A 23,312-nucleotide genomic window follows, 5' to 3' on the forward strand; every position below is an offset into this window, starting at 1 on the left:
ACATTTAACTTTATAAAGGAAGGTCAAATCATGCCTGGGATATACATACTTACCCCCAGAAAGGCCCAGTTACCAAAATAGTAAGCAGCACTAAAGAACCAGAACTTGTGAAGAAATAGGTATGTCCGGGTAACAGTGCATTGATCTATAAAAGCAAACAAAGGACCTATGGTGAGATAATTTATCTCTTAAAATTGAAGATTAATACTTTATCTAAAAGGTTATTAACCAAGGCTAATGACCAAGATCTTACAGCCAGTAAGTCTCAGAGATGGGACTGAAATCTAAGTCTCTCTCCAAAGTCTACTCTTTCAATCACCTTAATGTAGTGTTAAATTGTCAACTAATATGACATATTTTAAATACATGAATGCCCCTAATGTAATCAAGATCTTAAATATAAAAAAATTATATTGCTAGTTCAATTTATTTAAAATAGAAAAGTCATTTTAACTTGGAATGCCAGACATATCCTAAAACAAAATAAAGTTTTCCTGATGAACATCAAGAAAAAAATGAACAAATAATCAGATGTGGTTACTAATAAGTCGCACTTGTAGGGGCAGAAAGGTGTGTGATACCTTTCTTCACCCAATGTAAATTTCATGGCCAACACTCCTATAACAAAAGATAGGCTAACAAGAGAAAAGCGTAATAAATTTATTAAATCAAAGTGCTATATGACAGGAGCCTTCAAAAATTAAGACCCAAGATTCAAGGAAAAACTATCCATTTTTAAGCTTAGATTCGATGGAGAATGGACAGCTGTGTAGAAATATGATTGGTCATAAAAGGTATGACCTAATGGTAACTGAGTATAAGTGTAGAAACCCAGTAAGGTCTGTATGTTCAGATTCTTCTTGGTCTCTTTGTAGCATTCCCTCCTTCTGGGTTTAGGGCAGGACTCCTGAACTGAGGGTCTTAGGACCCACCATCAGACAAGGTAGGTCAGAAAATTACTTTATGGTCAGTTCCTACACAGAAAGGACAGGGGAAGGTTAGAGTAATATTTCTAGGTTATATGGCTGGCTTTGTGGAGAAGCAGTTCTGGTTTCTATGACCTGCCTTGGGGAAGAGAAATTCTAGTTTCTATGGTGTGCTTTAGGGGAGAAAGGAGAGAAAAAGAAAGCTAGGCAGGGGAAGGTCGGAAAGATACTTTGCTTCTAAGGCCTTTCCAATGTCCTTCAATTCAAAGTACTCAGCATGCCAAAGTTCCATACTCTGGAGTACTATTTTCTGAACCTCAACACACTTTTCTAAGAAACCAGTTCTCTGGGAAAACTCAAATTTGAGAGATTTTGAGCTTTTTTTCTTTTTTAAGAATTCTATTGAATAGACAGTTACTTTTTCTAAAGAAAATCTATAATTATTTACTGAGATGCTTCCTGTTTGAATTTTAGATAGCATTATAGCTAGAATTAAAAATAAATCATATCGTTTTCTCCTTCAAATAAAATATAACCCCTAAAGAGAAAAGAGCAGACTGGTTATTTGATATTTGTGTCAAATTCCATGCTAGTTTTATCCAAATACATTATTTCCAATAGGTTACAAAGCCATCCATATATATATAGATATATATCTAATAAATGATGTCTAAGGAAATATTTATTCAAGCCATTCAGTAAGATCTGGGGCAGTACAATATAACTGCCCCTTGAAAAACACAGGGGTTAAGGGTCCCCACTCCCTACCCAATTAAAAATCTGCATATAACTTTTGACTCCCCAAAAACTTAACTAGTAATAGCCTACTGTTGACTGGAAGTCCTACCAATAACATACTATTAATTGACACACATTTTGTACATTATATGTATTATATACTGTATTCTTACAATAAGGTAAGCTAGAGAAAAGAAAATCATAAAGAGGAGAAAATATATTTGTTATTCATTAAGTGAATGAAGTGGATCATCATAAAGGTCTTCATCCTCATTGTCTTCACATTGGGTAGGCTGAGGAGGAGGAGGAAGAGGAGTTGTTCTTGCAGACTGTCTCAAGGGTGGAAGAGGTAGAGGAGGTTGAAGGGGAGGCAAGAGAGGCAAGCACTCTCAGTGTAACTTTAATTGAAGAAAATCCAATAAAAATGGACCCACATAGTTCAAACCCATGTTGTTCTAGGGTCAACTGTATAATGTAACTGAGAAAGAAATTATATATGCTGCAGCTAATAGAGGGTACAAACATCACAAATTTCAGAGGGACTTTATTCTTTACATAAGAAAGTCCTGATCTTATAAGGCAACTTTTTTTCATTCTATTAATTATAAAGGAGACTATAATTTCTACATATTTTTATCCAAAATGGGCAATGGCAAAAAATCCTACATGCAATTAGGAGACCAATATCACATGCTATTGCTGATTAAGAAAACATACTTTCTATTTCTCTTCTAATGAGCTCTCTTCTCTGCTTCAATAAATGCTAGTTTCTCTTAAAACATAAAATTGAGCTGAAGGTTTTGTAGTCCAGGTTATTACATAAGGGAATATAATGGTGTGTGTGTGTGTGTGTGTGTGTGTGTCACATGGTTTTCTGAAAAGTAGCACTTAGGTTTTATTTTATCAAAATATAAAACCTGTTATATAAAGCCTCAGCTATGTAAAGATTTAGATAATCTAAATATTATCTACTCTAATGCCTTCTACTGTACTTCAACATTTACTTCTGAATTTGCTCAGTACCAAACCGGACACAGCTGTCTCTTTCTGGCAGGAAACATGCGGTTTCATAGAGAAGCAATCTCTTCCTTTCGGGAGCAAGGACTGCCCATCTAATTCCTACCTACTGTTCCCTCAGGGCTTCCTTCATATTCTTTGTTCTCTTTATCAACAGAAAACTCTAGAACGAATATTCACAGCTCTCTAAGAAAACTAAAAATCCTTCAAGCAGCAGTGGCTGAACAAATGCTTCTGTCCCTTCCTAGAGTTAGCATCGAAGATTATGACTTTACACGAGGTGCTAGAAGTTCAGTCGTGCAGAGGAGGCTCCTAGATAGGAAATTTCTTCCTCATTTACTTTGTGCTCCCACCACATTTTATTCTCATTTCTATTATAGAACTTACTTTACAGTGATATAACTATTCAATTTGTCATTTCTTTCCAGTAGAGAATTCTAAAGTACCTAACAGAGTACTCATATTCATTCATATTCAATATGACGGCTGTAAGATAAATATTAAAAGAGAGGATATTTTATTTAAAATTCATATTGCTAAACAGTACATTTTCTAATTTTTCTTTATTAAAATCTGACAAGATTCTAATGATGTCAAAACAAGACACTGACTATGTCTTGAAAATGAAAGTATAACTAAAAGGCCCAACATGGTAAAGAAAGCCCAGGCTCTGGACTCTGACAGACTTGGAGGTGAATATAATTGGTCACTTTCCTGCCATGTGTATGGGCAAATCTAAACTGTGGAGCCTGTGCACTTGTAAAATGGGGATATCACCAGCTTTCCTCACAGGATCACTGTAAAAACCAAATGAGGTATTATCAAAAGCCCCCTGCAAAGTAGCAGGTGTAGTCATTTTCTTCCTTTTCCTCTGCAAGGTATAACAGAACCAATGATATAGAACAACATTTCTGCTCAAACGGTTGCAAGATAAACAACTAATCTTAAGAGTTTAGAAGTATATATCCAATAGTATTAAACAAAATAATTGCTTAGTCGTAAGTATCATGACTACTTTGTACATGTCCATTATTTTGGTCTCTAGAGTTAAAACAAATTCAAATGAATCTGGCAAAATTTAAATGTATATAATCGGTAACAGGATATACTGCTAAACAGTTACCCTTAAATAAAAATAACCCATTTGAATGTTTCAAAATGAAGAGAGGAATAGGCTGGAATCTACACAAAAAAATACCTGTTCACAATTATTTTAAAAACAAGAACAGTATCTTTCATGGTTTAAGTACATGAGTTCCACTGTACAAGTATAAACCTGCCTGAAAAATTCAACCTTCTCAATACTGCTAATGCTCTAAACTTAAAAAAAAAAAAGTCTATTACTCATTTCCATACTAAAAAGATATTTTGGGAGTTAAAACTTGACTGTATTAGAAATTTCAGGGCCAGAAAAAGGATTACAAAGCAGAAGCTGAGCTGGCAGAAGAAAAATCACATCATTCTTTCCCAGAGGTCTAATAATCCACTCAGTGACATTTTAAATTGGCTTATCCTCTGATTCTTTTGCTCACCACCAAAACCGTATCTTAAATATTTTTCCTATCACTTTATTATACATGTTTACTTTTTTAAAGGTTGTGGACTGTGACACAAGCCTTCTAAAATAACATGAAAAGGTAAAATCATTGTTAGTGTTCTGCTTTGTTGTTGAAAAATGACACTAAACTAAAAATCCACATACACAATGAATATGTAACAGCTCTTTAAAGTTATCTTTATATATATGTTATGTATCATTATATTTATATAAAATGGTATATACCCACGGAAAAGTTTTTGTTAATAAGCTCCATGCATATATTTTACATTCAAGTGATGATTCCACACTGAATAAATGGAGGGGAGCTTCTTTTTTCACCGTCTGCCATCTTCCAGCTGCTCACCTGAATCACAAATATCTAGGAGATCTATAGATTTCTTTCCACAGTTATCCAACTAAGGAAATCATAATAAAGATTTTAAACTTGGTCTAACCTTTAAAGTAAATTTAAATTGTTGGATGTTTCCTTTAGGAATTGTGTTCTAAAACCAGAAGTGTTCAGGAGACTTTTGATTGTTGTTCCTCAGAAAGACATATAAAATTGAACTAAAGATTAAATTTCCAATTAAACTAGAGATTAAATGTTAACAATGAAAACTAAAAATAGGGGGCTCAGGTACATTTTTTTTTCTGATGACAAAGTGGCCATACAAAAAAGACCAAAATTAAAAGAGCCAAGAAAAGGCTTTCTAGAGTACATGAATAAAATGGAAAGACTTTTGAATTCTGCTACGCTTCCTCTAGCTCTTGTTTCATATCAACACAGAAATAATAGGAAATGCAATTAAACCACTGTTTGTCATTTAACAGCATATTTATTTACCTGATAAATTTTATATTATATATTTCTGTTTCCTTTTAGACCACTTGTTATGTCATCTTTAATGTATATTGACTGCCACTAAGGTAACTTTGGTTATTAACTATAATGAACAGCACCTTTCATTTTAAATATATTTTTAAAAAATTTAGCATTGATTTAAGCCACAATTGAATCATGTTAAACCTTCACTTGAAATCAATTTATAATTACTCTGTATTTGTACTTTACAAAATGAATCCTTATGTTACACATGCATATATACAGAGAAGGCTGTTGAAAAACTCATGAAAGATGGAGAACAAATTTAAAGCAAGCATTTTGTCTAATGATGAAAAAAAAAAAAGCCACACACAAAAAAACTAGTAGAAGACTGGAATATTTAGAATGTCATTTCATATCTCACGGTTGCCCATGACTATGCTAACTTTGGTTTCTGATTAGGGTCTTGCTAGTATTGAGTATTTATAACAGATATATAAATTTTAACTATATGCAGGTTAAGGAGTTTGGATTTTATTGTGATATGAGTGGGAATTATTTATCAAATGGTTTTATGAAAGGGAATACATGGAGTATAGACTGGACGAGGTGATTGAGAGAAGAAAGAGGTTTACTAAGTTAGAAGACTATTCAAGTGAAAAAATGAGGTGTAGGGATGGAAAGAAAGGTTGACCTGAGAGATTTTTAGAAAGTAAAATCCTACTTAATCATTGTCTTATTGTCGGATGGATTTAGAGAAAATGAAATACATATACATAAAAACATTTAAGAAACTAGCAATATATATCCATATAAACAGAAAGGCAGAAAAAATGAAAATATGTAATAAAAACCAAGTTGTATATTTATCTTAAAATTTAACAAATGGTCAGTTAAATCAATATTTTGTTAAATTTCACTGGGAGATTTGGTAAAGGGGAAGAGAACTGATGAACATCAAAAATCATAGAAAGGACTGGACACAATGGCTCACACCTGTAATCCCAGCGCTGAGGCAGGAGGACTGCCTAAGGCCAGGAGTTCAAGACCAGCCTGGGCAAAATATAAGAGGAAATAAGATTGAGACCCACCTTCCCTTTACAATAATTTACAAAATTAGCCAGGGCCATAGTCTAAGCTGCAGGGGAGGATGAGGCAGGAAGATCATTTGAACCCAGGAGTCTGAGGTTATAGTGAACTATGATTACACCATTGCATGCCAGTCTGGGTGACAGAGAAAGACCCTGTCTCAAAAAAAAAAAAAAAAAAAAAATCTAAAGGATATGGTGACACAGTTTTATTATATCTTAAGAATATGCAAACTGTATAAGGCTAATAAAGATAGCACTTGCCAGATGTTTTGCATTAAAGAATAAGTTTTATAGTAACCATTTTTTAAGAACAAGTATAATTTGTGTTATGCTCTGATTGTATTTAAGTAAGCTTAAAGCTTTTCCAAGGTGCTACAATATATATTGGTCTTTTAAGAAAGAATGCTCCTAATTTCATTTTATTATTAATTGGCCATATAACACTTTTTAAAAGGGAGTAAAAGGTAAGTATTAGCATATAATCTACAGAAATTGTAAAATCACAAACTGTACGAGTGAACTCTAAATTACTGAGATTTACTATCTGCTAGTCTTAATTGTTCAAGATTGGTCAAATATAAAGCAGTTGTTTTCTATTAGTTTATCTTTTTCATAAAACAAAAGTAAGTTATGGGGTATACTATAAAAGATTCAAGTTTGAGACAAAAAATTGAAAGTTAGTTCTTAAATTTGCCACTAATATACTGTGAGACTCTTGAGGTGAGTCATTTAACTTCTAAGTATCAGTTTCTCTGTAAGTGACATACAGATAATGTTTGCTTGTGGTAGATGGTGGTAGGATAGATCAACCTTCTGAGAATTAAATTTAGAGAGAAATCCACACTTGAAAAAAGGAAAAGGGTTGATGTTTTAGGAGTTAGCAACCTTAAGCAATAATCTGTGAGTGGCTAAGAAGTTTCACGAAATTACTTAGGTTGGCTTTGGTGCAGACTCTGCAAAACTTAGAAAGCATACAGCTAATTAACTTCACTACATTCTGTATTGGTTGAACTTTTATTAACACAATCAAAATGTCACCTAGATAAAGAACCTCAACATCAGGAGACTTTCTGGATCTCTAGCAACAACCAAGAAAAATGATGCTCTGATCAATACCCAATTTTCTGTCCTGCATGGCGATCTTGCTTGACAATGGACATAATACATCAGGCTACATGATACCAGTCAATAAGATCATGGAAGCCCTCTTTCTGACTCCACATTTACCTAGACATTGTGTGACTAGAAATTTGGTTTTCCATGCAAATTCTTTCTCTCTAACCCTGAACCTTTAGTTTCTTTACTAGTTATACTTCCTATGGTAAATTAACACACTGCCATTTGGCTGATACATTAGTCTCTTCTCTGTTTGGTTACATAAAGCTTCATACAGATGCTGGAGAACAAGGTATGGCTGTTCTTAGATTATTTTATTTTTTATTTCATTTTATTTATTTTTGTTTCAGAGTATTACGGGAGTACAAATGCTTTGGTTACATAAATTCCCTTTGCACCGCCTGAGTCAGAGCTACAAGTGTGTTCCCCAGAGAACACGCACTCCATCTGTTAAGTGTGAATTTGCTCATCCCCTCCTCCCCCTCCCACCTGCCCCATACCCTAAGAATGTTAACTTCCCATATGTCCACATTAGTGTTGATCAATTAGTACCAGTTTAATGGTGAGTACATGTGGTGTTTGTTTTTCCATTCTTCTGACACTTCACTTAGAAGAATGGGCTCCAGCTCCATCCAGGCTAATATAATAGATAGTTCACCATTTTTTATGGCTGAGTAGTACTTCATAGTATACATATACCACATTAGATAATAATCTAATTACTCTAACATTGGTATTGTGCTACCCATCTTATGGCTTTACTAAAATCAAATCAAATGAGGTTATCAACACAAACTTATCTGTCAAATAAAATATTGTAACATTTATAATGTATACTACTTAACCATGAAGAACTATTTTAACCTGTTGAAAACTAAGCTTTTTGGTTCAACATGACAGACTGAGAATAATAATTTGTTTCTTGTTCTTCCAAAGACCTCATTAATGTTATAGTGCAGGGATAAAGCCAGCAGCAATCCTTTATCAGCTAAAAAGAATGAAAGTAGGACCAACAGCTGATGAGAGATTTCCACAATAATCTAGAAGATGGAAGGCCATACTTAAAAGATCTCCAATAAAACAGCTACTTTCCCTCTCATTTATTTCAAAGTATAATTTGAAGAGCAAGAAGTCCAGCCAAATGTACAGAGTTCCCAGCAATGAGGTTTCCCAGTTCCTGAGATTTAAATACAAATTGACATAAATATGAATGGATCATGAGATACATACAGAAAACTATCAGCATGAGGGGGAAAGGACAAGATAAATAGAATTGTTCTAAGATAACCAGAACTGTAATTTTACTTAAAAAAATCATTAATAAAAATGTTTACTATCTTCAGATATTGAAAATATTACATCCATAAAATAAAGATGTTTGAAAAATAATAACCAGAACTATAAATACTCAGGGAAAGAATTTATTACATGAAATATAATTATGAAATAAAATATTCATTATATAGTTGATAAAGCTGAGAATATAGAGCAAAATGTTAAGGCAGAAAATATGAAAATAAGATGAGACAGATGATCAGTTGAAGATATTCAGCAACTAAAGAATAAGAGCTCCCAAAAGGGAAAACAGAGACTACAGAAATCATGAAGTTAGCTTCAAAAGAAGAAATAGATTGGCATTAGCTTTCTCACCAGTTAAAATGAAAGTAGAAGATGACGTAATGCCTTTAAAGTTTTGAAAGAGAATGATTTCTCATGTAGAGTTCTAAGCACAACCAAACTACCCAGCAATTGTGAGGACAAAATACTTTTCAGATACATGAAGACTTTTTGGATACATATTTCACACATAATTCACACAAAGGAATTTTGTTTTTTACTCTAGAAGAGCCAACGTCTTTGCAGGAGAAATCAAGAAAGATGATATGATTTACAATGCATCAGAAGTCTAATGAACAGAAATTATAGTATTATAGCTTATAATTATAATTCGTAAAGCTGAGCAGCAAAATCAGAAAGCAATTATTGATCCAAATAAGAACATGAAGTCAGTAGGCTCCAAGAAAGGCTTCAAGTCAATACAAAGGGTTTCATCCAACAGATAAAGCGAACAAGAAGCTAGAAGATATTAGGCATGTTAATATCTTACATTATTTTGACAACACGTTAAGCTAAAAAGAGAAATAAAAAAAGGAACAAATGAAAAAAATGTAGTTCAACTCTACAAATGTTGTTTGAGAGATACAACGATATAGTTACATATATTTCCTTATCCACAAGCAGCTTACATTCCTATAAAAGGGTAGGATAGAGATAAGATATATAAATGATTAAAAATTGGGAGAGAGTGAGGTAATATTATAAGAAGGATAAATGCTACGGGAATTCAAAGGAAAAAAGAGAGTGCACATGTTTGGAGATTCAAAAAAGAAGGTTGAGTTTGAAATACACCTTGTAATGTCATCAGGACTCTGAATGATGAAAGTGGGAGGGTTGGGGTGAACACTGGGTGTGACATTTCAATAAATCTTTGAAAAGCAAAGGTAGAAAAGACGGCCATGTCCAGAAAATGTATAAAAAAAAGCTAAAAACTTATAGGAAGGGTTAAATAGTGGTAGTTCCAAAATCTTAAACTGAATTTATCAGATGATGAGGGGAGAGCACTATAGTTATTGGAGAATGGGCATTATCAGTATCAGAGAACTTTGGGACAATGGTTTACATAGTATGGTTCGCAGACTAGAACCATCAGAAAATTCTAGGGTCTCACCTCAGATCTACTAAATCAGAAACTTTGCAAATCTTATTATACATTAACAAACCTTCCAATTGATTCTGATGCATACAAAAGCTTGATAATCACTGCTTCAGAACAATTAAGCTAGCTGTGTAGTGTGGATTAGAGTGCGGCATTAATTAAAAGGTACAGTAATTTAAATAAGATGTAATGAAGGTGAGATGTGAGGGTCATTATGGCAATAGACTCTACAGCCCTAACTGAAGAGGTGCGGAGAAAGAGTGAACGAAGATAACTGTACTTGAAGTAGTAGTATGAGAAATAGTGAAATCAGTCAGTATAGTCTAAAGTCCTTATCTTATAGTTTGCACTACCTTCCCCATGTGTTTTGGTATAAATACATTACCAAAATAATGTAAGGCTCTTTATATCAATTTCACATTATTGATAAGTCTCATTTAGAGCTACACATAGATAGCTAACAGGCTGACATCTTTATTTTGCCTTCTTCCTAGACCATGAGGTCATGCCCTAACCTACACACCACATTGCAACTACACACATGCTTTCAGCCATAAGGGAAACCTAATGAGATAATATGCAATGAGCAAGTAGGGTGCTGAAAAGTTAATAAGTAATACTATTAGTTCTCTGTTTATGAAGGAATACCCAGAACAAAACAAAGTCAAATAGGCTCAAAGGAAAAAAGAAATGTATAACCTTAATAGGTGAAAATAAATTTAAAAAAATATTCTAGACTTTATCAAAAGTAGAATATGAAACGTTAAACAAATAGTTTCTAATTAAAACTCTAAAAAACATGGGTATCATAATCAACACAGTAAACAGACACCCTACAGAATGGGAGAAAATATTCACAAACTATACATCCAATACAAAGTACTCGAATCAGCAAGAAAAATACAACCAACCTCATCAAAAATTGGGCAAAAGACATGAACAGAAGCTTTCAAAAGAAGATAGACAAATGGCCAACAAACAGATGAAAAAATGCTCAACATCACTAATCATCAGGGAAATGTAAACTAAAACCACAATGAGATATCACCTTACCTCTGTCAGAATGGCCATTATTAAGAAGTCAAAAAAAACAACAGATGCTGGCACGGATGCAAAATGAAACGAATGCTTATACACTGTTGGTAGGACTGCAAATTAGTTCAACCTCTACGGAAAACAGTATGGAGATTCCTCAAAGAAATAAATACAGACTTACTATTCAACCCAGCAATCCTACCTCTGGGTATCTACTCAAAGGAAAGAAGTCATTTTGTCAAAAAGACACCTACACTCGAATGTTGCAGCATAATTCACAATCGCAAAGATGTGGAATCAACCTAAATGCCCATCAATTCGTGAATGGATTAACAATATGTGGTGTATATATACACCATGGAGTACTACTCAGCCATAAAAATGAGTGAATTAATGTCTTTTGCAGCAATTTGGATGAAACTGGAGACCATTATCCTAAGTGAAGTATCTCAGGAATGGAAAAACAAACACCACATGTACTCTCTAATAATTTGGAACTAATTGATGGGCACAGAGAGAAGTAAAAGTCACTGAAAATTAACAAGGAGGGAGGGGAGAAGAAAGGAGAGGTAAAAACCTACCTATCAGGTACAGTGGACACTATTCAGATGATGGGCACACAAATAGCCCTGACTTAAGCATCATAAAAGCTATACATGAAACAAAAACATTTATACCCCCTTAATATAATATTCTGAAATTTAAAAAAAACAAAATAACCAAAAAAACAGCCCTGACACCTTTCTCTCTGTCTCCCTTTCACACCCCTCTACCAGATTCATCATCAAATCCTATTGGCTCCACCTTCAAAATATATCTAGATTCCGACAACGTCTTGACGTTGCCACTACCACCATACACTCTCCCTTGGATTACTGCAAAAGCCTCCTGTCAACCTGTTTTTGCCCTTAGTCCATTATGGCCTATATCAGGGGTTGGCAAACAATGGCACACAGGGCAAATCAAGCTTGCCACTTGTTTTTATGAGTTTTACTGGAACACAGCCACAGCCATTCATTATGTATTATCTACGGTATAATGGTAGAGCTGAGTGGTTATGAAGGACCACTGCATGTTTCACAAAGCCTGAAATACTCACCATGTGGCTCTTTACAGAAAAAGTTTGCCAAGCCCTCATCTATATGCAACAGAGTAGTCAGAGTGATCCCTTAGGAACATAAGTCACATCATGCCATTCTTCTGCTCATAATCTTCCAGATACTCTCCATCTGAAAGTAAAAGCTGAAGCCCTTAAAATTATCTGCTCGCTTGCTGTTCCTCTACCACCTCAAGCATACTCCCACTCTGTACTTGCTGTTAACTCTACCTAAAATACTCTTCCCCAGATATCTGTGTTTGCTCCTCACTTCTTTAAGGTCTTTTTGCTCAAATGTCACCTACTCAGTAAGAATTTTCTTTCTACTGTACTTACAATTTCAAATCATCCCTCTTTCTGAGCACCACACCTCCTTTGGCACATCATTTTTTCCCATAATACTTATCATCTGACATACTTATTTGTTTGTCTCCTTCTACTAAGTAATTCCATGGGGACAGGAATACTTGACTGTTTTGTTCACTGGCACCTAGGATAGTACCTAGCACATAGCAGACATCAATAAATATTTTTAAAATGAAAAAGCACAGGAATAATACATAAGTAAAATTAAACAACCATATAGAATACTGGAAATTAGATATTTATAAATTTATCTTAGAATTTCAAGACTAATAGGACTGCGGTTACTGAAGATATGTTAATATCTTTTAAAGGTGCTTGAATTGCGACAAAGCCATTACTTAATGTATTTGTCAAATAGGGTAACTTTCTAAATACAGCTATCAAAATTACTACAATCTTAGTAGAGTTGATGACTTATTGTTATCTTACAAACTAAATAAAACTATCCTTAACTTGCCCACCTCTATCCCCAAATTTGCAGACTGGAAAAACAAAAAGACTATATAGTTTTTTAAAAGGTCACTGCCCCATGTTCTTGAGTCTGAGAAACTGGACAACTTCTATTCTTCTGAAGAGGGTTATCTTGTTAGTTACAAAATTCTAGGAAGCTAAAATAAATTAGCTTTACTTAATATGGAGTAGGAAGTATTAAGTTGACAGCCCATATTCAAACTTGCCTTTTAAATCAAGACAGTAACAATTTGGCACCATTTCTGTTCCAAATTATATTTATAGACCACAGCACCACAGAAGGTATTAATGAATACTGTCACTACGAAGCATCGGTGTCGCTTTTTTACTTCAGCCCTTACAGCTTAGTTTCTAGAGAAATCCTTTCCTCGACCATCTTCCTTTTCAGACTGATAAAAGGGGCTTTCTCTAAAATGAACATTTTTAACTTTAACTGTATAAATAAAACATCAGGTGTCAACTAACACAGAAACTCTTTTAATAATATTGGTTTTAAACAGAAACAAGCCTCTCCGGAAAACATATTTTTCCTTTTCTTTTTTTGCTTATAGGCCAAAGTTTGAGGGGAAGGAATAAAAAATAGTCACCTAAATTCATTGTTTGTGACAATGTAAGTGTTTAAACAGTATTGCTTACGTACCTAGACTTCTAAATAAAATTTTCAAGAACCTCAAAAGTGGAAAGATGGCCGGGCGCGGTGGCTCACGCCTGTAATCCTAGCACTCTGGGAGGCCGAGGCGGGTGGATCGCTCAAGGTCAGGAGTTCAAGACCAGCCTGAGCAAGAGCGAGACCCCGTCTCTACTAAAAAAATAGAAAGAAATTATCTGGCCAACTAAAATATATATAGCAAAAATTAGCCGGGCATGGTGGCGCATGCCTGTAGTCCCAGCTACTCGGGAGGCTGAGGCAGTAGGATCGCTTAAGCCCAGGAGTTTGAGGTTGCTGTGAGCTAGGCTGATGCCATGGCACTCACTCTAGCCCAGGCAAAAAAGTGAGACACTGTCTCCAAAGAAAAAAAAAAAAAAGTGGAAAGAAATAATTCATATTCTGGAAAAAGATGGTACTTAAGAACTAAATTTTTTAAATGTTTGAGTAACTCTTTCCAAATCCTACTTTTCAATAAACTGGAAAAAAATTCTTCTCTAAAATTAATATGTACTTGGCAGATGCATATTATTGTTGTTGCTCATTGCTTCATCCTTAAAAATGCTTAGTGATTTTTTTAAATTATAGAATAAAAGATATTTATTAAAACACAAACTAAAACAACTAAGAGTGACTATCTACGTCTTGCCTGAAGTACAACCAGGCATTTAGACTTTGTTTATGCACAGAAGCATTAAAAAATGAAGTAACATATGCACTCTTCTACCTACCATCACAGTGTTTACTTTCCTATGTCAAAACACATAAAGCTATATCATCATATTGCATGTAGTGCTATTTAAAGGATCCTTATGGATGGGTAAATATCTAGTTGTTTACTTTTGTTTTGCTATTTCTTACCTAACCTTTGTGGGATATGGCATTGGTTAGTTATTGGAAGTGAGAGAAAACATGAATATGATTCTAAGACTTTCATCAGAGTAAATAATTTAGAAGACATTAAAAGGACTGGCAGCGGGAGGTGAGAGGGACTGAGAAAGAAAAGTAGAAGAGACAAGGATAGGAGTTCAAGCTCAAACTTAAGATTTCAGGGCTTGGCAAGACATGCATGTCCATACAGATAAACTAGCAGGCAGTTATTAATAGAAAATAAGAAATGTAATATTCTGAACTCTTAATTTCTTCTCTTTGAATGAAAAAGCATAACTAGCTTATATATTGTCAACTGTCAACTCTCCAAACACCATTAAAAAACCTCATGACTTACCAAAGCTCAGTTTAGTAGACAAACTGTAGTGAGGGAGAATAAGAGGAGGAAAGACAAAGAAGGATATTTATAAGGTTTTAGGGTTGAGGTGGGCTGGATCACTTTAATCAAGGTCATGAAAGGTGGGGACCTGGTTAGAACTGAGCTATGTTTATGACAAAATAGTTCTGGATTGGTGAACACAATGAAAGGAGAAGTCTTGAAACAAGCCTTATTGGGCCATCAATCATGATAAATAAGCTATTAATATTTTAGTTGTTTCATAGTCAAGTGTATTTCATAGAGCAAGTAGATAACTGTTTGCTTATTTTTTGTATTATTTAATATAGATTTAACACAGATGCAAGGGAATATGTCTGCCCTATCATTGTTTAGCGCAGCAATATTATGTTGGTGTCAGCTCCACACATTTTATGAGATTCAAAAGCTTTGAAAATTTATGAATTGTTAAAATTAAATGTGGTACTTGGGAATGGACAATGAAAAATAACCAGAAAGACAAAGGCTAGGTTGTTTATATTATCATACAAAACTTACAGTAGTCCCTTGGTATCCATGAGGATTGGTTCCAGGATCCCCCATAGATACCAAAATCCACAGATGCTAAAGTCCCTTATATAAAATTTGCACATAACCTACTTGTAGGGCTTCATTTAGCCATTCATTTTTTTTTTTTTTTTTTTTTTGAGACAGAGTCTCACTGTTGCCCGGGCTAGAGTGCCGTGGCGTCAGCCCGCTCACAGCAACCTCAAACTCCTGGGCTCAAGCGATCCTTCTGCCTCAGCCTCCCGAGTAGCTGGGACTACAGGCATGTACCACCATGCCCGGCTAATTTTTTCTATATATATTTTTAGTTGTCCAGCTAATTTCTTTCTGTTTTTTTAGTAGAGACAGGGTCTCGCTCTTGCCCAGACTGGTCTCGAACTCCTGAGCTCAAACGATCTGCCCACCTCGGCCTCCCAGAGTGCTAGTCATTTTTTTTTTAATATTAAAGTTCTAATTCCCTGCCAATATTCTGAGTTGATCTTACTCATTTCCTTTAGCTAGCTGTTCTCTAATCTGTGTTGATAATTCCAATGTCAGGTCTTTGCAAGTCTCCATTTATACTCATTCTTTTGGTGATCTTTCTTCCAGACTCATAGTTATACTATACATCTATCCCTGACTAATCCAGTATATATTTTTTTCTCCAGAACTACAGATCCAACTTAACTGCCAACTCAAGATTTCCATTTGAATGTTTAATGAATGACTCAAACAAAAATGCTCAAAACTGAACTCTATGTTCTTCCTCAATGTATGCATTAAGAAAATCAATATACGGAATTAAGAATTCATTTACTTTGCAAAAAGAGTCAAGAAGAATTAGCCAATAAGAAAACTCCTGAATGTCTTTTATTATTTATTAAAATTCCATATTAAAACTAGATTTATATACAACTTTCAGTAATAATTACATGCTCTTAATTCATTTGGTATTCAATATATGGGATTTTTAGAGGTTATTTAGAAAGCATGGCAAAAATTCCGAACAAAAACATTAAGATAAAGAATTTTATTTTTTACTTCAATAGATTGAGGGGATACAATTGTTTTTTGCTACAGGAATGAACTGTGTAATGCTAGAGTCAGAACTTTTAGTGTACTTGTCACCAGAATAGTGTACACTGTACCTAGTAAGTAGATTTTTGTCCCTCACCCCCTTCCCAACCACCACACTTCCTAGTTTTCAATGTCCATTACACTACTTTATGACCATATATATACCCCTTGTTTAGCTCCCACACGTAAGTGTGAACATGTGGTATTTGCTTTTCCATTCCTGAGATATTTCACTTAGGAAAATGGTCTCTAGTTCCACCAAAATTGCTGGAAAAGACATTATATCATTTATTTTGATGGCTGAGGAGTACTCCAAGGTATAGATATACCACATTTTCTTTATCTATTCATCAACTAATGGGCACATATCTTTGCAATTGTGAATTGTGCTGTGATAAATATTTGGGTGTAGGCATCTTTTTGATATAATGATTTCTTTTCCTTTGGGTAGATACCCAGGGGTAGGATTGCTGGATGGAGTTTACTTTTAGTTCTTCGATGAATGTCCATAATATTTTCCACAAAGGTTGTACTAATTTGCAGTCCCTCTAACAGTGTATAAGTGTTCTCTTTTTGCTGCATCAGCCCCAATATCTATTGTTTTTTTTTTTATTTTTTTAATAATGGCTGTTCTGACAGGGGTTAAGCTGGTATGTCATTGTGGTTTTAATTTGCATTTCCCAATGATTAGTGATACTGAGCATATTTTCATATGTTTGTTGGCCATTTGTCTATCTTCTTTTGAAAAAAATCTGCCTACTTTTTGATGAGGTTATTTGTTTTGTTCTTCCTGATTTGTTTTAGTTCTTTGCAGATTCTGGATATACGTCCTCTGTCAGATGTATAGTTTGCAAATATTTTCTCTCATTCTGTAGATTGTATATTTATTCTGCTGATTATTTCCTTTGCTGTCCTATTTATTTATTTTTATTGTTGCTGTATTTGCTTTTGGGGGTCATAAAGTCAATGATTAGGCCTATGACCAGAAGAGTTTTTCCTATGTTTTCTTCTAGAATTTTTATGGTTTCAGGTCTTACATTTAAATCTATAATCTATCTTGAGTTAATTTTTGTTAGTTCAAAAGTCTTTTCTTCATATATGGTGAGAGATGGGGATCAGTTTCATTCTTCTCATATGGCTATCCAATTTTCCCAACACCATTAATGAATAGGGAGTCCTATCCTCGGTGTATGTTTTTGTCTGCTTTGTCAAAAATTAGTTGGTCATTGTAGCTACACGATTTTATTCTTGGTTCTCTATTCTGTTCCAATGGTCTATGTGTCTATTTTTATACCAGACCATGCTATTTTGGTTACAATACCCTTGTAGAATAATTTGAAGTCAGGTAATGTGATGCCTCCAAATTTGTTCTATTTGCTTAGGTTTGGTTTGGTAATTCAGGCTCTTTGTTCCATATGAACTTTAGGTCTGTTTTTTCTGGATTTGTGAAAAAAGAGGTTGCTATTTTGATGGGAATTATACTGAATCTGCAAATCACTTTGGGCAGTATGGACATTTTAATGATGTTGATTCTTCTAATCCATGGACATGGGATGTTTTTCCATTTGTTTGTATCATCTATGATTTCTCCCATCAGTGTTTAGTAGCACTCCTTGTAGAGATCTTTCACCTCCTTGGTTGAGGATATTCCCAGGTGTTTTATTTTCTTTGTAGCTACTGTGAATGGTATTGAGTTCTTCATTTGACTCCTAGATTTGTTATTAGTGTATAGAGATGCTACCGATTTGTGTACAATAATTTTGTATCCGGAGACTTTACTGAATTTTTCAATTCTAGGAGTCTTTTGGTGGAATCTTTAGGGTTTTCTAGACAGATCATTGGCAAACAGGGACAGTTTGACCTCTTCTTTCCCACTTTGGATGCCCTTTTTTTCTTTTGCCTCATTGCTCCGGCTAGGACTTCCAGTACTATGTTGAATAGAAGTGGTGACAGTGAGCATCTTGTCTTATTCCAAGTCTTAGTGGAAATGCTTTCAACTTTTCCACATTGAGTATGATGTTGGCCATGGGTTTTTCATATATGGCTTTTATTATTTTGAGGTATGTTCCTTCTATACCTACTTTGTTAAGGGTTTTTAATTAGAAAGTAGTGTCAGATTTTATTGAATGCTTTTTCTGCATCTATTCTAATGATATGTTTTTTTTTAATTCTGTTTATGAGGTCAATCACATTTATTGATTTGCTTATGTAGAACCATCCTTGCATCCTTATGATGAAACCAACTTGACTGTGGTAAATTATCTTTTTGATGTGCTGTTGGATTCATTTTGCTAGCATTTTGTTGAGGATTTTTACATCTATGTTCATAAGAGATATTGGTCTGTAGTTTTTGTTGTTGTTGTTGTTGTGTCCTTTCCTGGCTTTGGTAGCAGGGTAATATTGGCTTCACAGAATGAAGGATTCCCTCCTTCTTGATGTTATGGAACAGTTTCAGTAGGTTAGGTGCCATTTCTTTGTAGGTGTGGCAGAATTTCAATGTGAATCCATTCAGTCTGGGGCTTTTTCTATTGTTGGGAGATTCTGTATTATTGTTTCAGTCTTGCTGCTCCATTATTGTTCTGTTCAGGATTACTACTTTTCCCTGATTCAAGTTTGAGAGGCTGTATATATTTCCAAATTTTTTTTTTTTTTTTTTTTTTTGAGGCAGAGTCCTGCTCTGTCACCCTGGCTAGAGTGCCGTGGCATCAGTGTAGCTCACAGCAACCTCAAACACCTGGGTTCAAGCAATCCTACTGTCTCAGCTTCCCGAGTAGCTGGGACTACAGGCATGTGTCACCATCCCCAGCTAATTTTTTCTATATATTTCTTAGTTGTCCAGCTAATTTCTTTCTATTTTTTTAGTAGAGACAGGGTCTTGCTCTTGCTCAGACTGGTCTCTAACTCCTGAGCAAAAACGATCCACCTGCCTCGGCCTCCTAAGTGCCAGGATTACAGATGTGAGCCACCACGCCCGGCCTTATTTCCAAAAATTTATTCAGTTCCTCTAGATCTTCTAGTTTGTGCAATAATAGAGGTTTTCATATTATTTACAGATGATATTTTGTATATCTGTGGTATCAGTTGTAATGTCTCCTTTTTAATTTCTTATTGAGCTTATTTAAATCTGTTATCTTCTATTTCTGGTTATCTAACTAGTGGACTACTGATTGTGTTTATCTTTTCAAAGAACCAACTTTTTGTTTCGTTGATCCTTTGTATTGTTTTTTTATTTCCATTTTGCTAGCTCTTCTCTGATCTTTGTTATTTCTTTACTTCTGCTTGCTTTGTGTTTGGTTTGTTCTTTTTCTAGTTTCTTGAGGTGTGAAATAAGGTGGTTAATTGGTGATCTCTCTGTCTTTATGATGTAGGCATTTAAGGCTATCAACTTCCCTCTTAGCACTGTTTTTATATCCCAGAGATTTTGGAAGTTTGTGTTGTCCTTGTTGTTCAATCTGAAAGTTTTTTTTGGAAAAATTTTATTTCCATCTTGATCTCATCATTGACCCAAGGATTGTCCAACAGCAGGTTGTTTAATTTCCATGTATTTGTATAGTTTTGAGAGTTCCTCTTAGAATTGATTTCTAGTTTTATTCCACTGTGGTCTGAGAAGATACAATGGTATGATTTTGATTTTTCTGAATTTGTTGAGACTTGTTTTGTGCTCTAACATATGATCTATCTTGGAAATGTCCCATTTGCTGGTAAGAATGTATATTCTGCAGTTTTGGGGTAGAAAGTTGTATAAATGTCTGTTAGATCCATTTCTTCCAGAGTCTTGTTTAAGTTAAGTGTTTTCTTGTTGATTTTCTGCCTCTATAATCTGTCTAGTTCTGTCAGTAGAGTGCTGAAGTCCCTGGCTATTATGATGTTGCTATTTATTTCTTTACTCAGATTTAGTAGAATTTGTTTCATGAATCTGGGAGTTACTGTGTTAGCTGCATATATATATTTAAGATTGTTATATCTTTTTGTTGAATTGAGCCCTTTATCATTATATAATGACCATCTTTGTCTTTTTTTAGTGTTGATGATTTAAAGTCTATTTTATCTGATATAAGAATAACTATTCCTGCTTGATTTTGGCTTCCATTTGTGTGGAATATTTTTTCCACCCTTTACCTTGAATCTATAAGAATCTCTGCAAGTTACATGGCTTTCTTAGAGACAGCATATATTTGTTTTTTTTTTTTTAATTCATTCTGCCAATCTATATCTTTAGAGCAGGGCATTTACACCATTTACATTCAGTGTTACTACTACATGCAAGATACTCTTCTGGTCATCATGTTATTGTTACCTAGTTGCTTTGTTTTTTCCCCTTGTGTTACTGTTTTATATCAGCTGTGAGTTTTAGCGCTTTTTTTGTTTCACTAGTGGTATTGATTGTTCTGTTTCATGTATAGAACACTTTTAAGCATTTCCTATAGGGGACCTTCTGGTGGTGACAAACTCCCTTTGAGTTTGCTTGTCTAGGAAAGACATTATTTCTCCTTTATTTATGAAACTTAGTTTTGTAGTATACAAAATTCTTGGCTATTATTCCATTTAAGAAGACTAAAAATGGGACTCCAATTCCTTCTGGCTTGTAAGATTTTTGCAGAGAAGCCCTCTGTTAATCTCTTGGGTTTTCCTCTGTAAGTTACTTGATGTTTTCATCTTGCAACTTGTAAAATTTTCTCCTTCACTTTGACTTTGGCCAGACGGATTACTATGTGCCTTGGAGTGCCCTATTTACCATGAATCTTTGGGTGTTTAAAGTCCTTCTAGTATCTGGATTTCTAAATCTCTAGCAAGATCAGGGAATTTTTACTTCATTATTATCCAAAAGAGGTTTTACATGCTTTTTGCTTTTTCTCCTCCCTCAGGGATATCTATGATTCTTATATTTGTTCACTTTACATAATCCCATATTTCTCAGAGAGATTATTCATTCTTCTTGATTCTTTTTTCTTCATTTTTGACTGACTGGTTAGTTCAAAAGTCTTTTCTTCAAGCTCTGAAATTGTTTCTTTTGCTTATTCTAGTCTTGTTAAAACTCTACACTGTATTTTGATATTTCCTATGTGACTCTTTTATTTCTAGAAATTTTTATATTTTTTCTTAGATTATCTCTTTAGTGAATTTTTTATTCATGTCTTGAATTATTTTTTTGGTTTCTTTGTGTTGGTTTTCAACTTTCTCATCAATCCCAATGATCTTACTTGTGATCCATATTTTGAATTCCACATCTGACATTTCAACAATTTCCTTTTGGTTGGAATCCATTGCTGGAGATCTAGTGTGATCATTTGGAGGTATCAAAACAGCCTGTTTTTTACTGATGCCAGAGTTCTTATGCTGGTTCTTTCTCATCGAGAACCTCTTCTCTTAGCTCGAAACAGATATATTTGCGGTATACCTCTTCTCTGTTGAGAACTCTCTTGCTCAGCAAAGAGAGGGAGAAGTCCCTGGATAATGTGCTTGAGTCCTGTTCTGGGCGATTGACCGGGCAGGAAAGGGGCAGATGCACTGTCAGCCTGTAACGCTGCTGCTCTCCTGTGTTTCTCCATTCCCCTGCAGTTGCCACAGTCCAAGAAGGTGCTGGGGGATATTCTTGTGGGAGGGGTGGGGTGGTTCCCTAGGCTTCTGCTGAAAGCTTGGGTGGGGGCAGGGCAGGTCCCTCTCCACAGGGGCGGGTAGTCGTGGGGATTTGCTTCACCCAGGTTCCCTAGAGGTGGCAGCAGTGGTAGCTGGGCAGGGCTACATCAGTGGCAGTAGCAGGTGCCTGGGCTGTGGGCATTTGCTCTGCCCAGATCTGGTGGCAGCAACAGCATGCTGTGGTAGGTGATGCCTGGCGGCATGGGCATCCACCCCGCCCAGGGCTGTCAATGGTGGTGCTACCTGGGTAGTGGCGGCAGCTGCGTTAACCAGAGGGTGGCAGGCACCAGTGGCTGTGGTTGCATACTCCACTCAGGTCCCATGGCAGCAGTGGTTACCTAGGCAGTGGAAGCAGGCACTGGGGTGTGGTCATTTGCCCTACTCAGGTCCCCTGGTTGTGGCAGGGGTACACGGTCCCCACTCATGGAATGTGCAAGAGTGCCTGAACCTTCCCACTCCCTCCCCAGCCTGGTGAGGGTGATGGAGAAGCAGCAGCAACAGAGCTGACCCCCATGTAGAAGCAGTACTCTGGGAATGGGACCTCAGAATGGTGCCAGCTGCAACACTCTGGGTTCAGATGCCAGCAGGATGCTGCCGTGCCTTCTCTCTGGAGCAATGCCCCTGCACAGTCTCCAGGCAGCTCCCTGTATCAGTTCAGAGGCCTAGAGCAGCAGAGGGGCCTTCCCACAGCTCAGACTGCAATGGCCACGGGAGGGCTGTGGAGCCCCGTGGTTCTCTCCTCTGTCCCTTCCCCAGGTTCATGTACATTCCCTGGGTATCTCTGATCTGGCTGAGCAGGTCACGCCACTTCCCTCTCCTTCACCTTGGGTGCCTCCCATTACCTCTCTGTTGATTCCCAATGCTCTTTCTTAGACAACTGATCTGAACGTGATTATCTACTAGCCACTTTCAATCCTCTCCGTGAGAGCTGTGTGTGAAGGCTGCTTCTGCTCTGCCACCTTGGTCACTACCTTCAGAATTTTCATCATTTTAAAATCTTTTCACTTAATTCTTTACTACTTGAGCCCATACTATCCCATTTAGAAACTGCATTCTCAAAGTTTTAAGATTTGGTAGTTGCTCAATCTCTCTCTATAGCATCAACACTATTGATCTATGGACATGCTACTTTCTTCTTCAATTTATAATGCTATAGTATCTCTCCTTTTCCAAACTCTTATGTCTCCTCCAATAACCTAGGTTTAGCCTTTTGATCCTCTGTTTTTTCTTTATATTGTCTATTACTTTGATTCCCTTGTGGCTT

The 23,312-nt window shown here is 35.6% G+C and overlaps 1 protein-coding gene across 1 annotated transcript in view; it reads right to left on the reverse strand.

Annotated features, from left to right (window-relative positions):
• The window catches only part of LMBRD1 (LMBR1 domain containing 1), a 108,253-nt gene that overhangs the window by 586 nt on the left and 84,355 nt on the right, over window positions 1-23,312 (reverse strand). The window contains exon 15 of the mRNA XM_045543810.1: window positions 54-145. Within this exon, the coding sequence (XP_045399766.1) occupies window positions 54-145 (92 nt within the window). The remainder of the gene's footprint in view (window positions 1-53; window positions 146-23,312) is intronic.

Source organism: Lemur catta, chromosome 2 (assembly GCF_020740605.2).
Source record: "Lemur catta isolate mLemCat1 chromosome 2, mLemCat1.pri, whole genome shotgun sequence".
NCBI lineage: Eukaryota > Metazoa > Chordata > Mammalia > Primates > Lemuridae > Lemur > Lemur catta.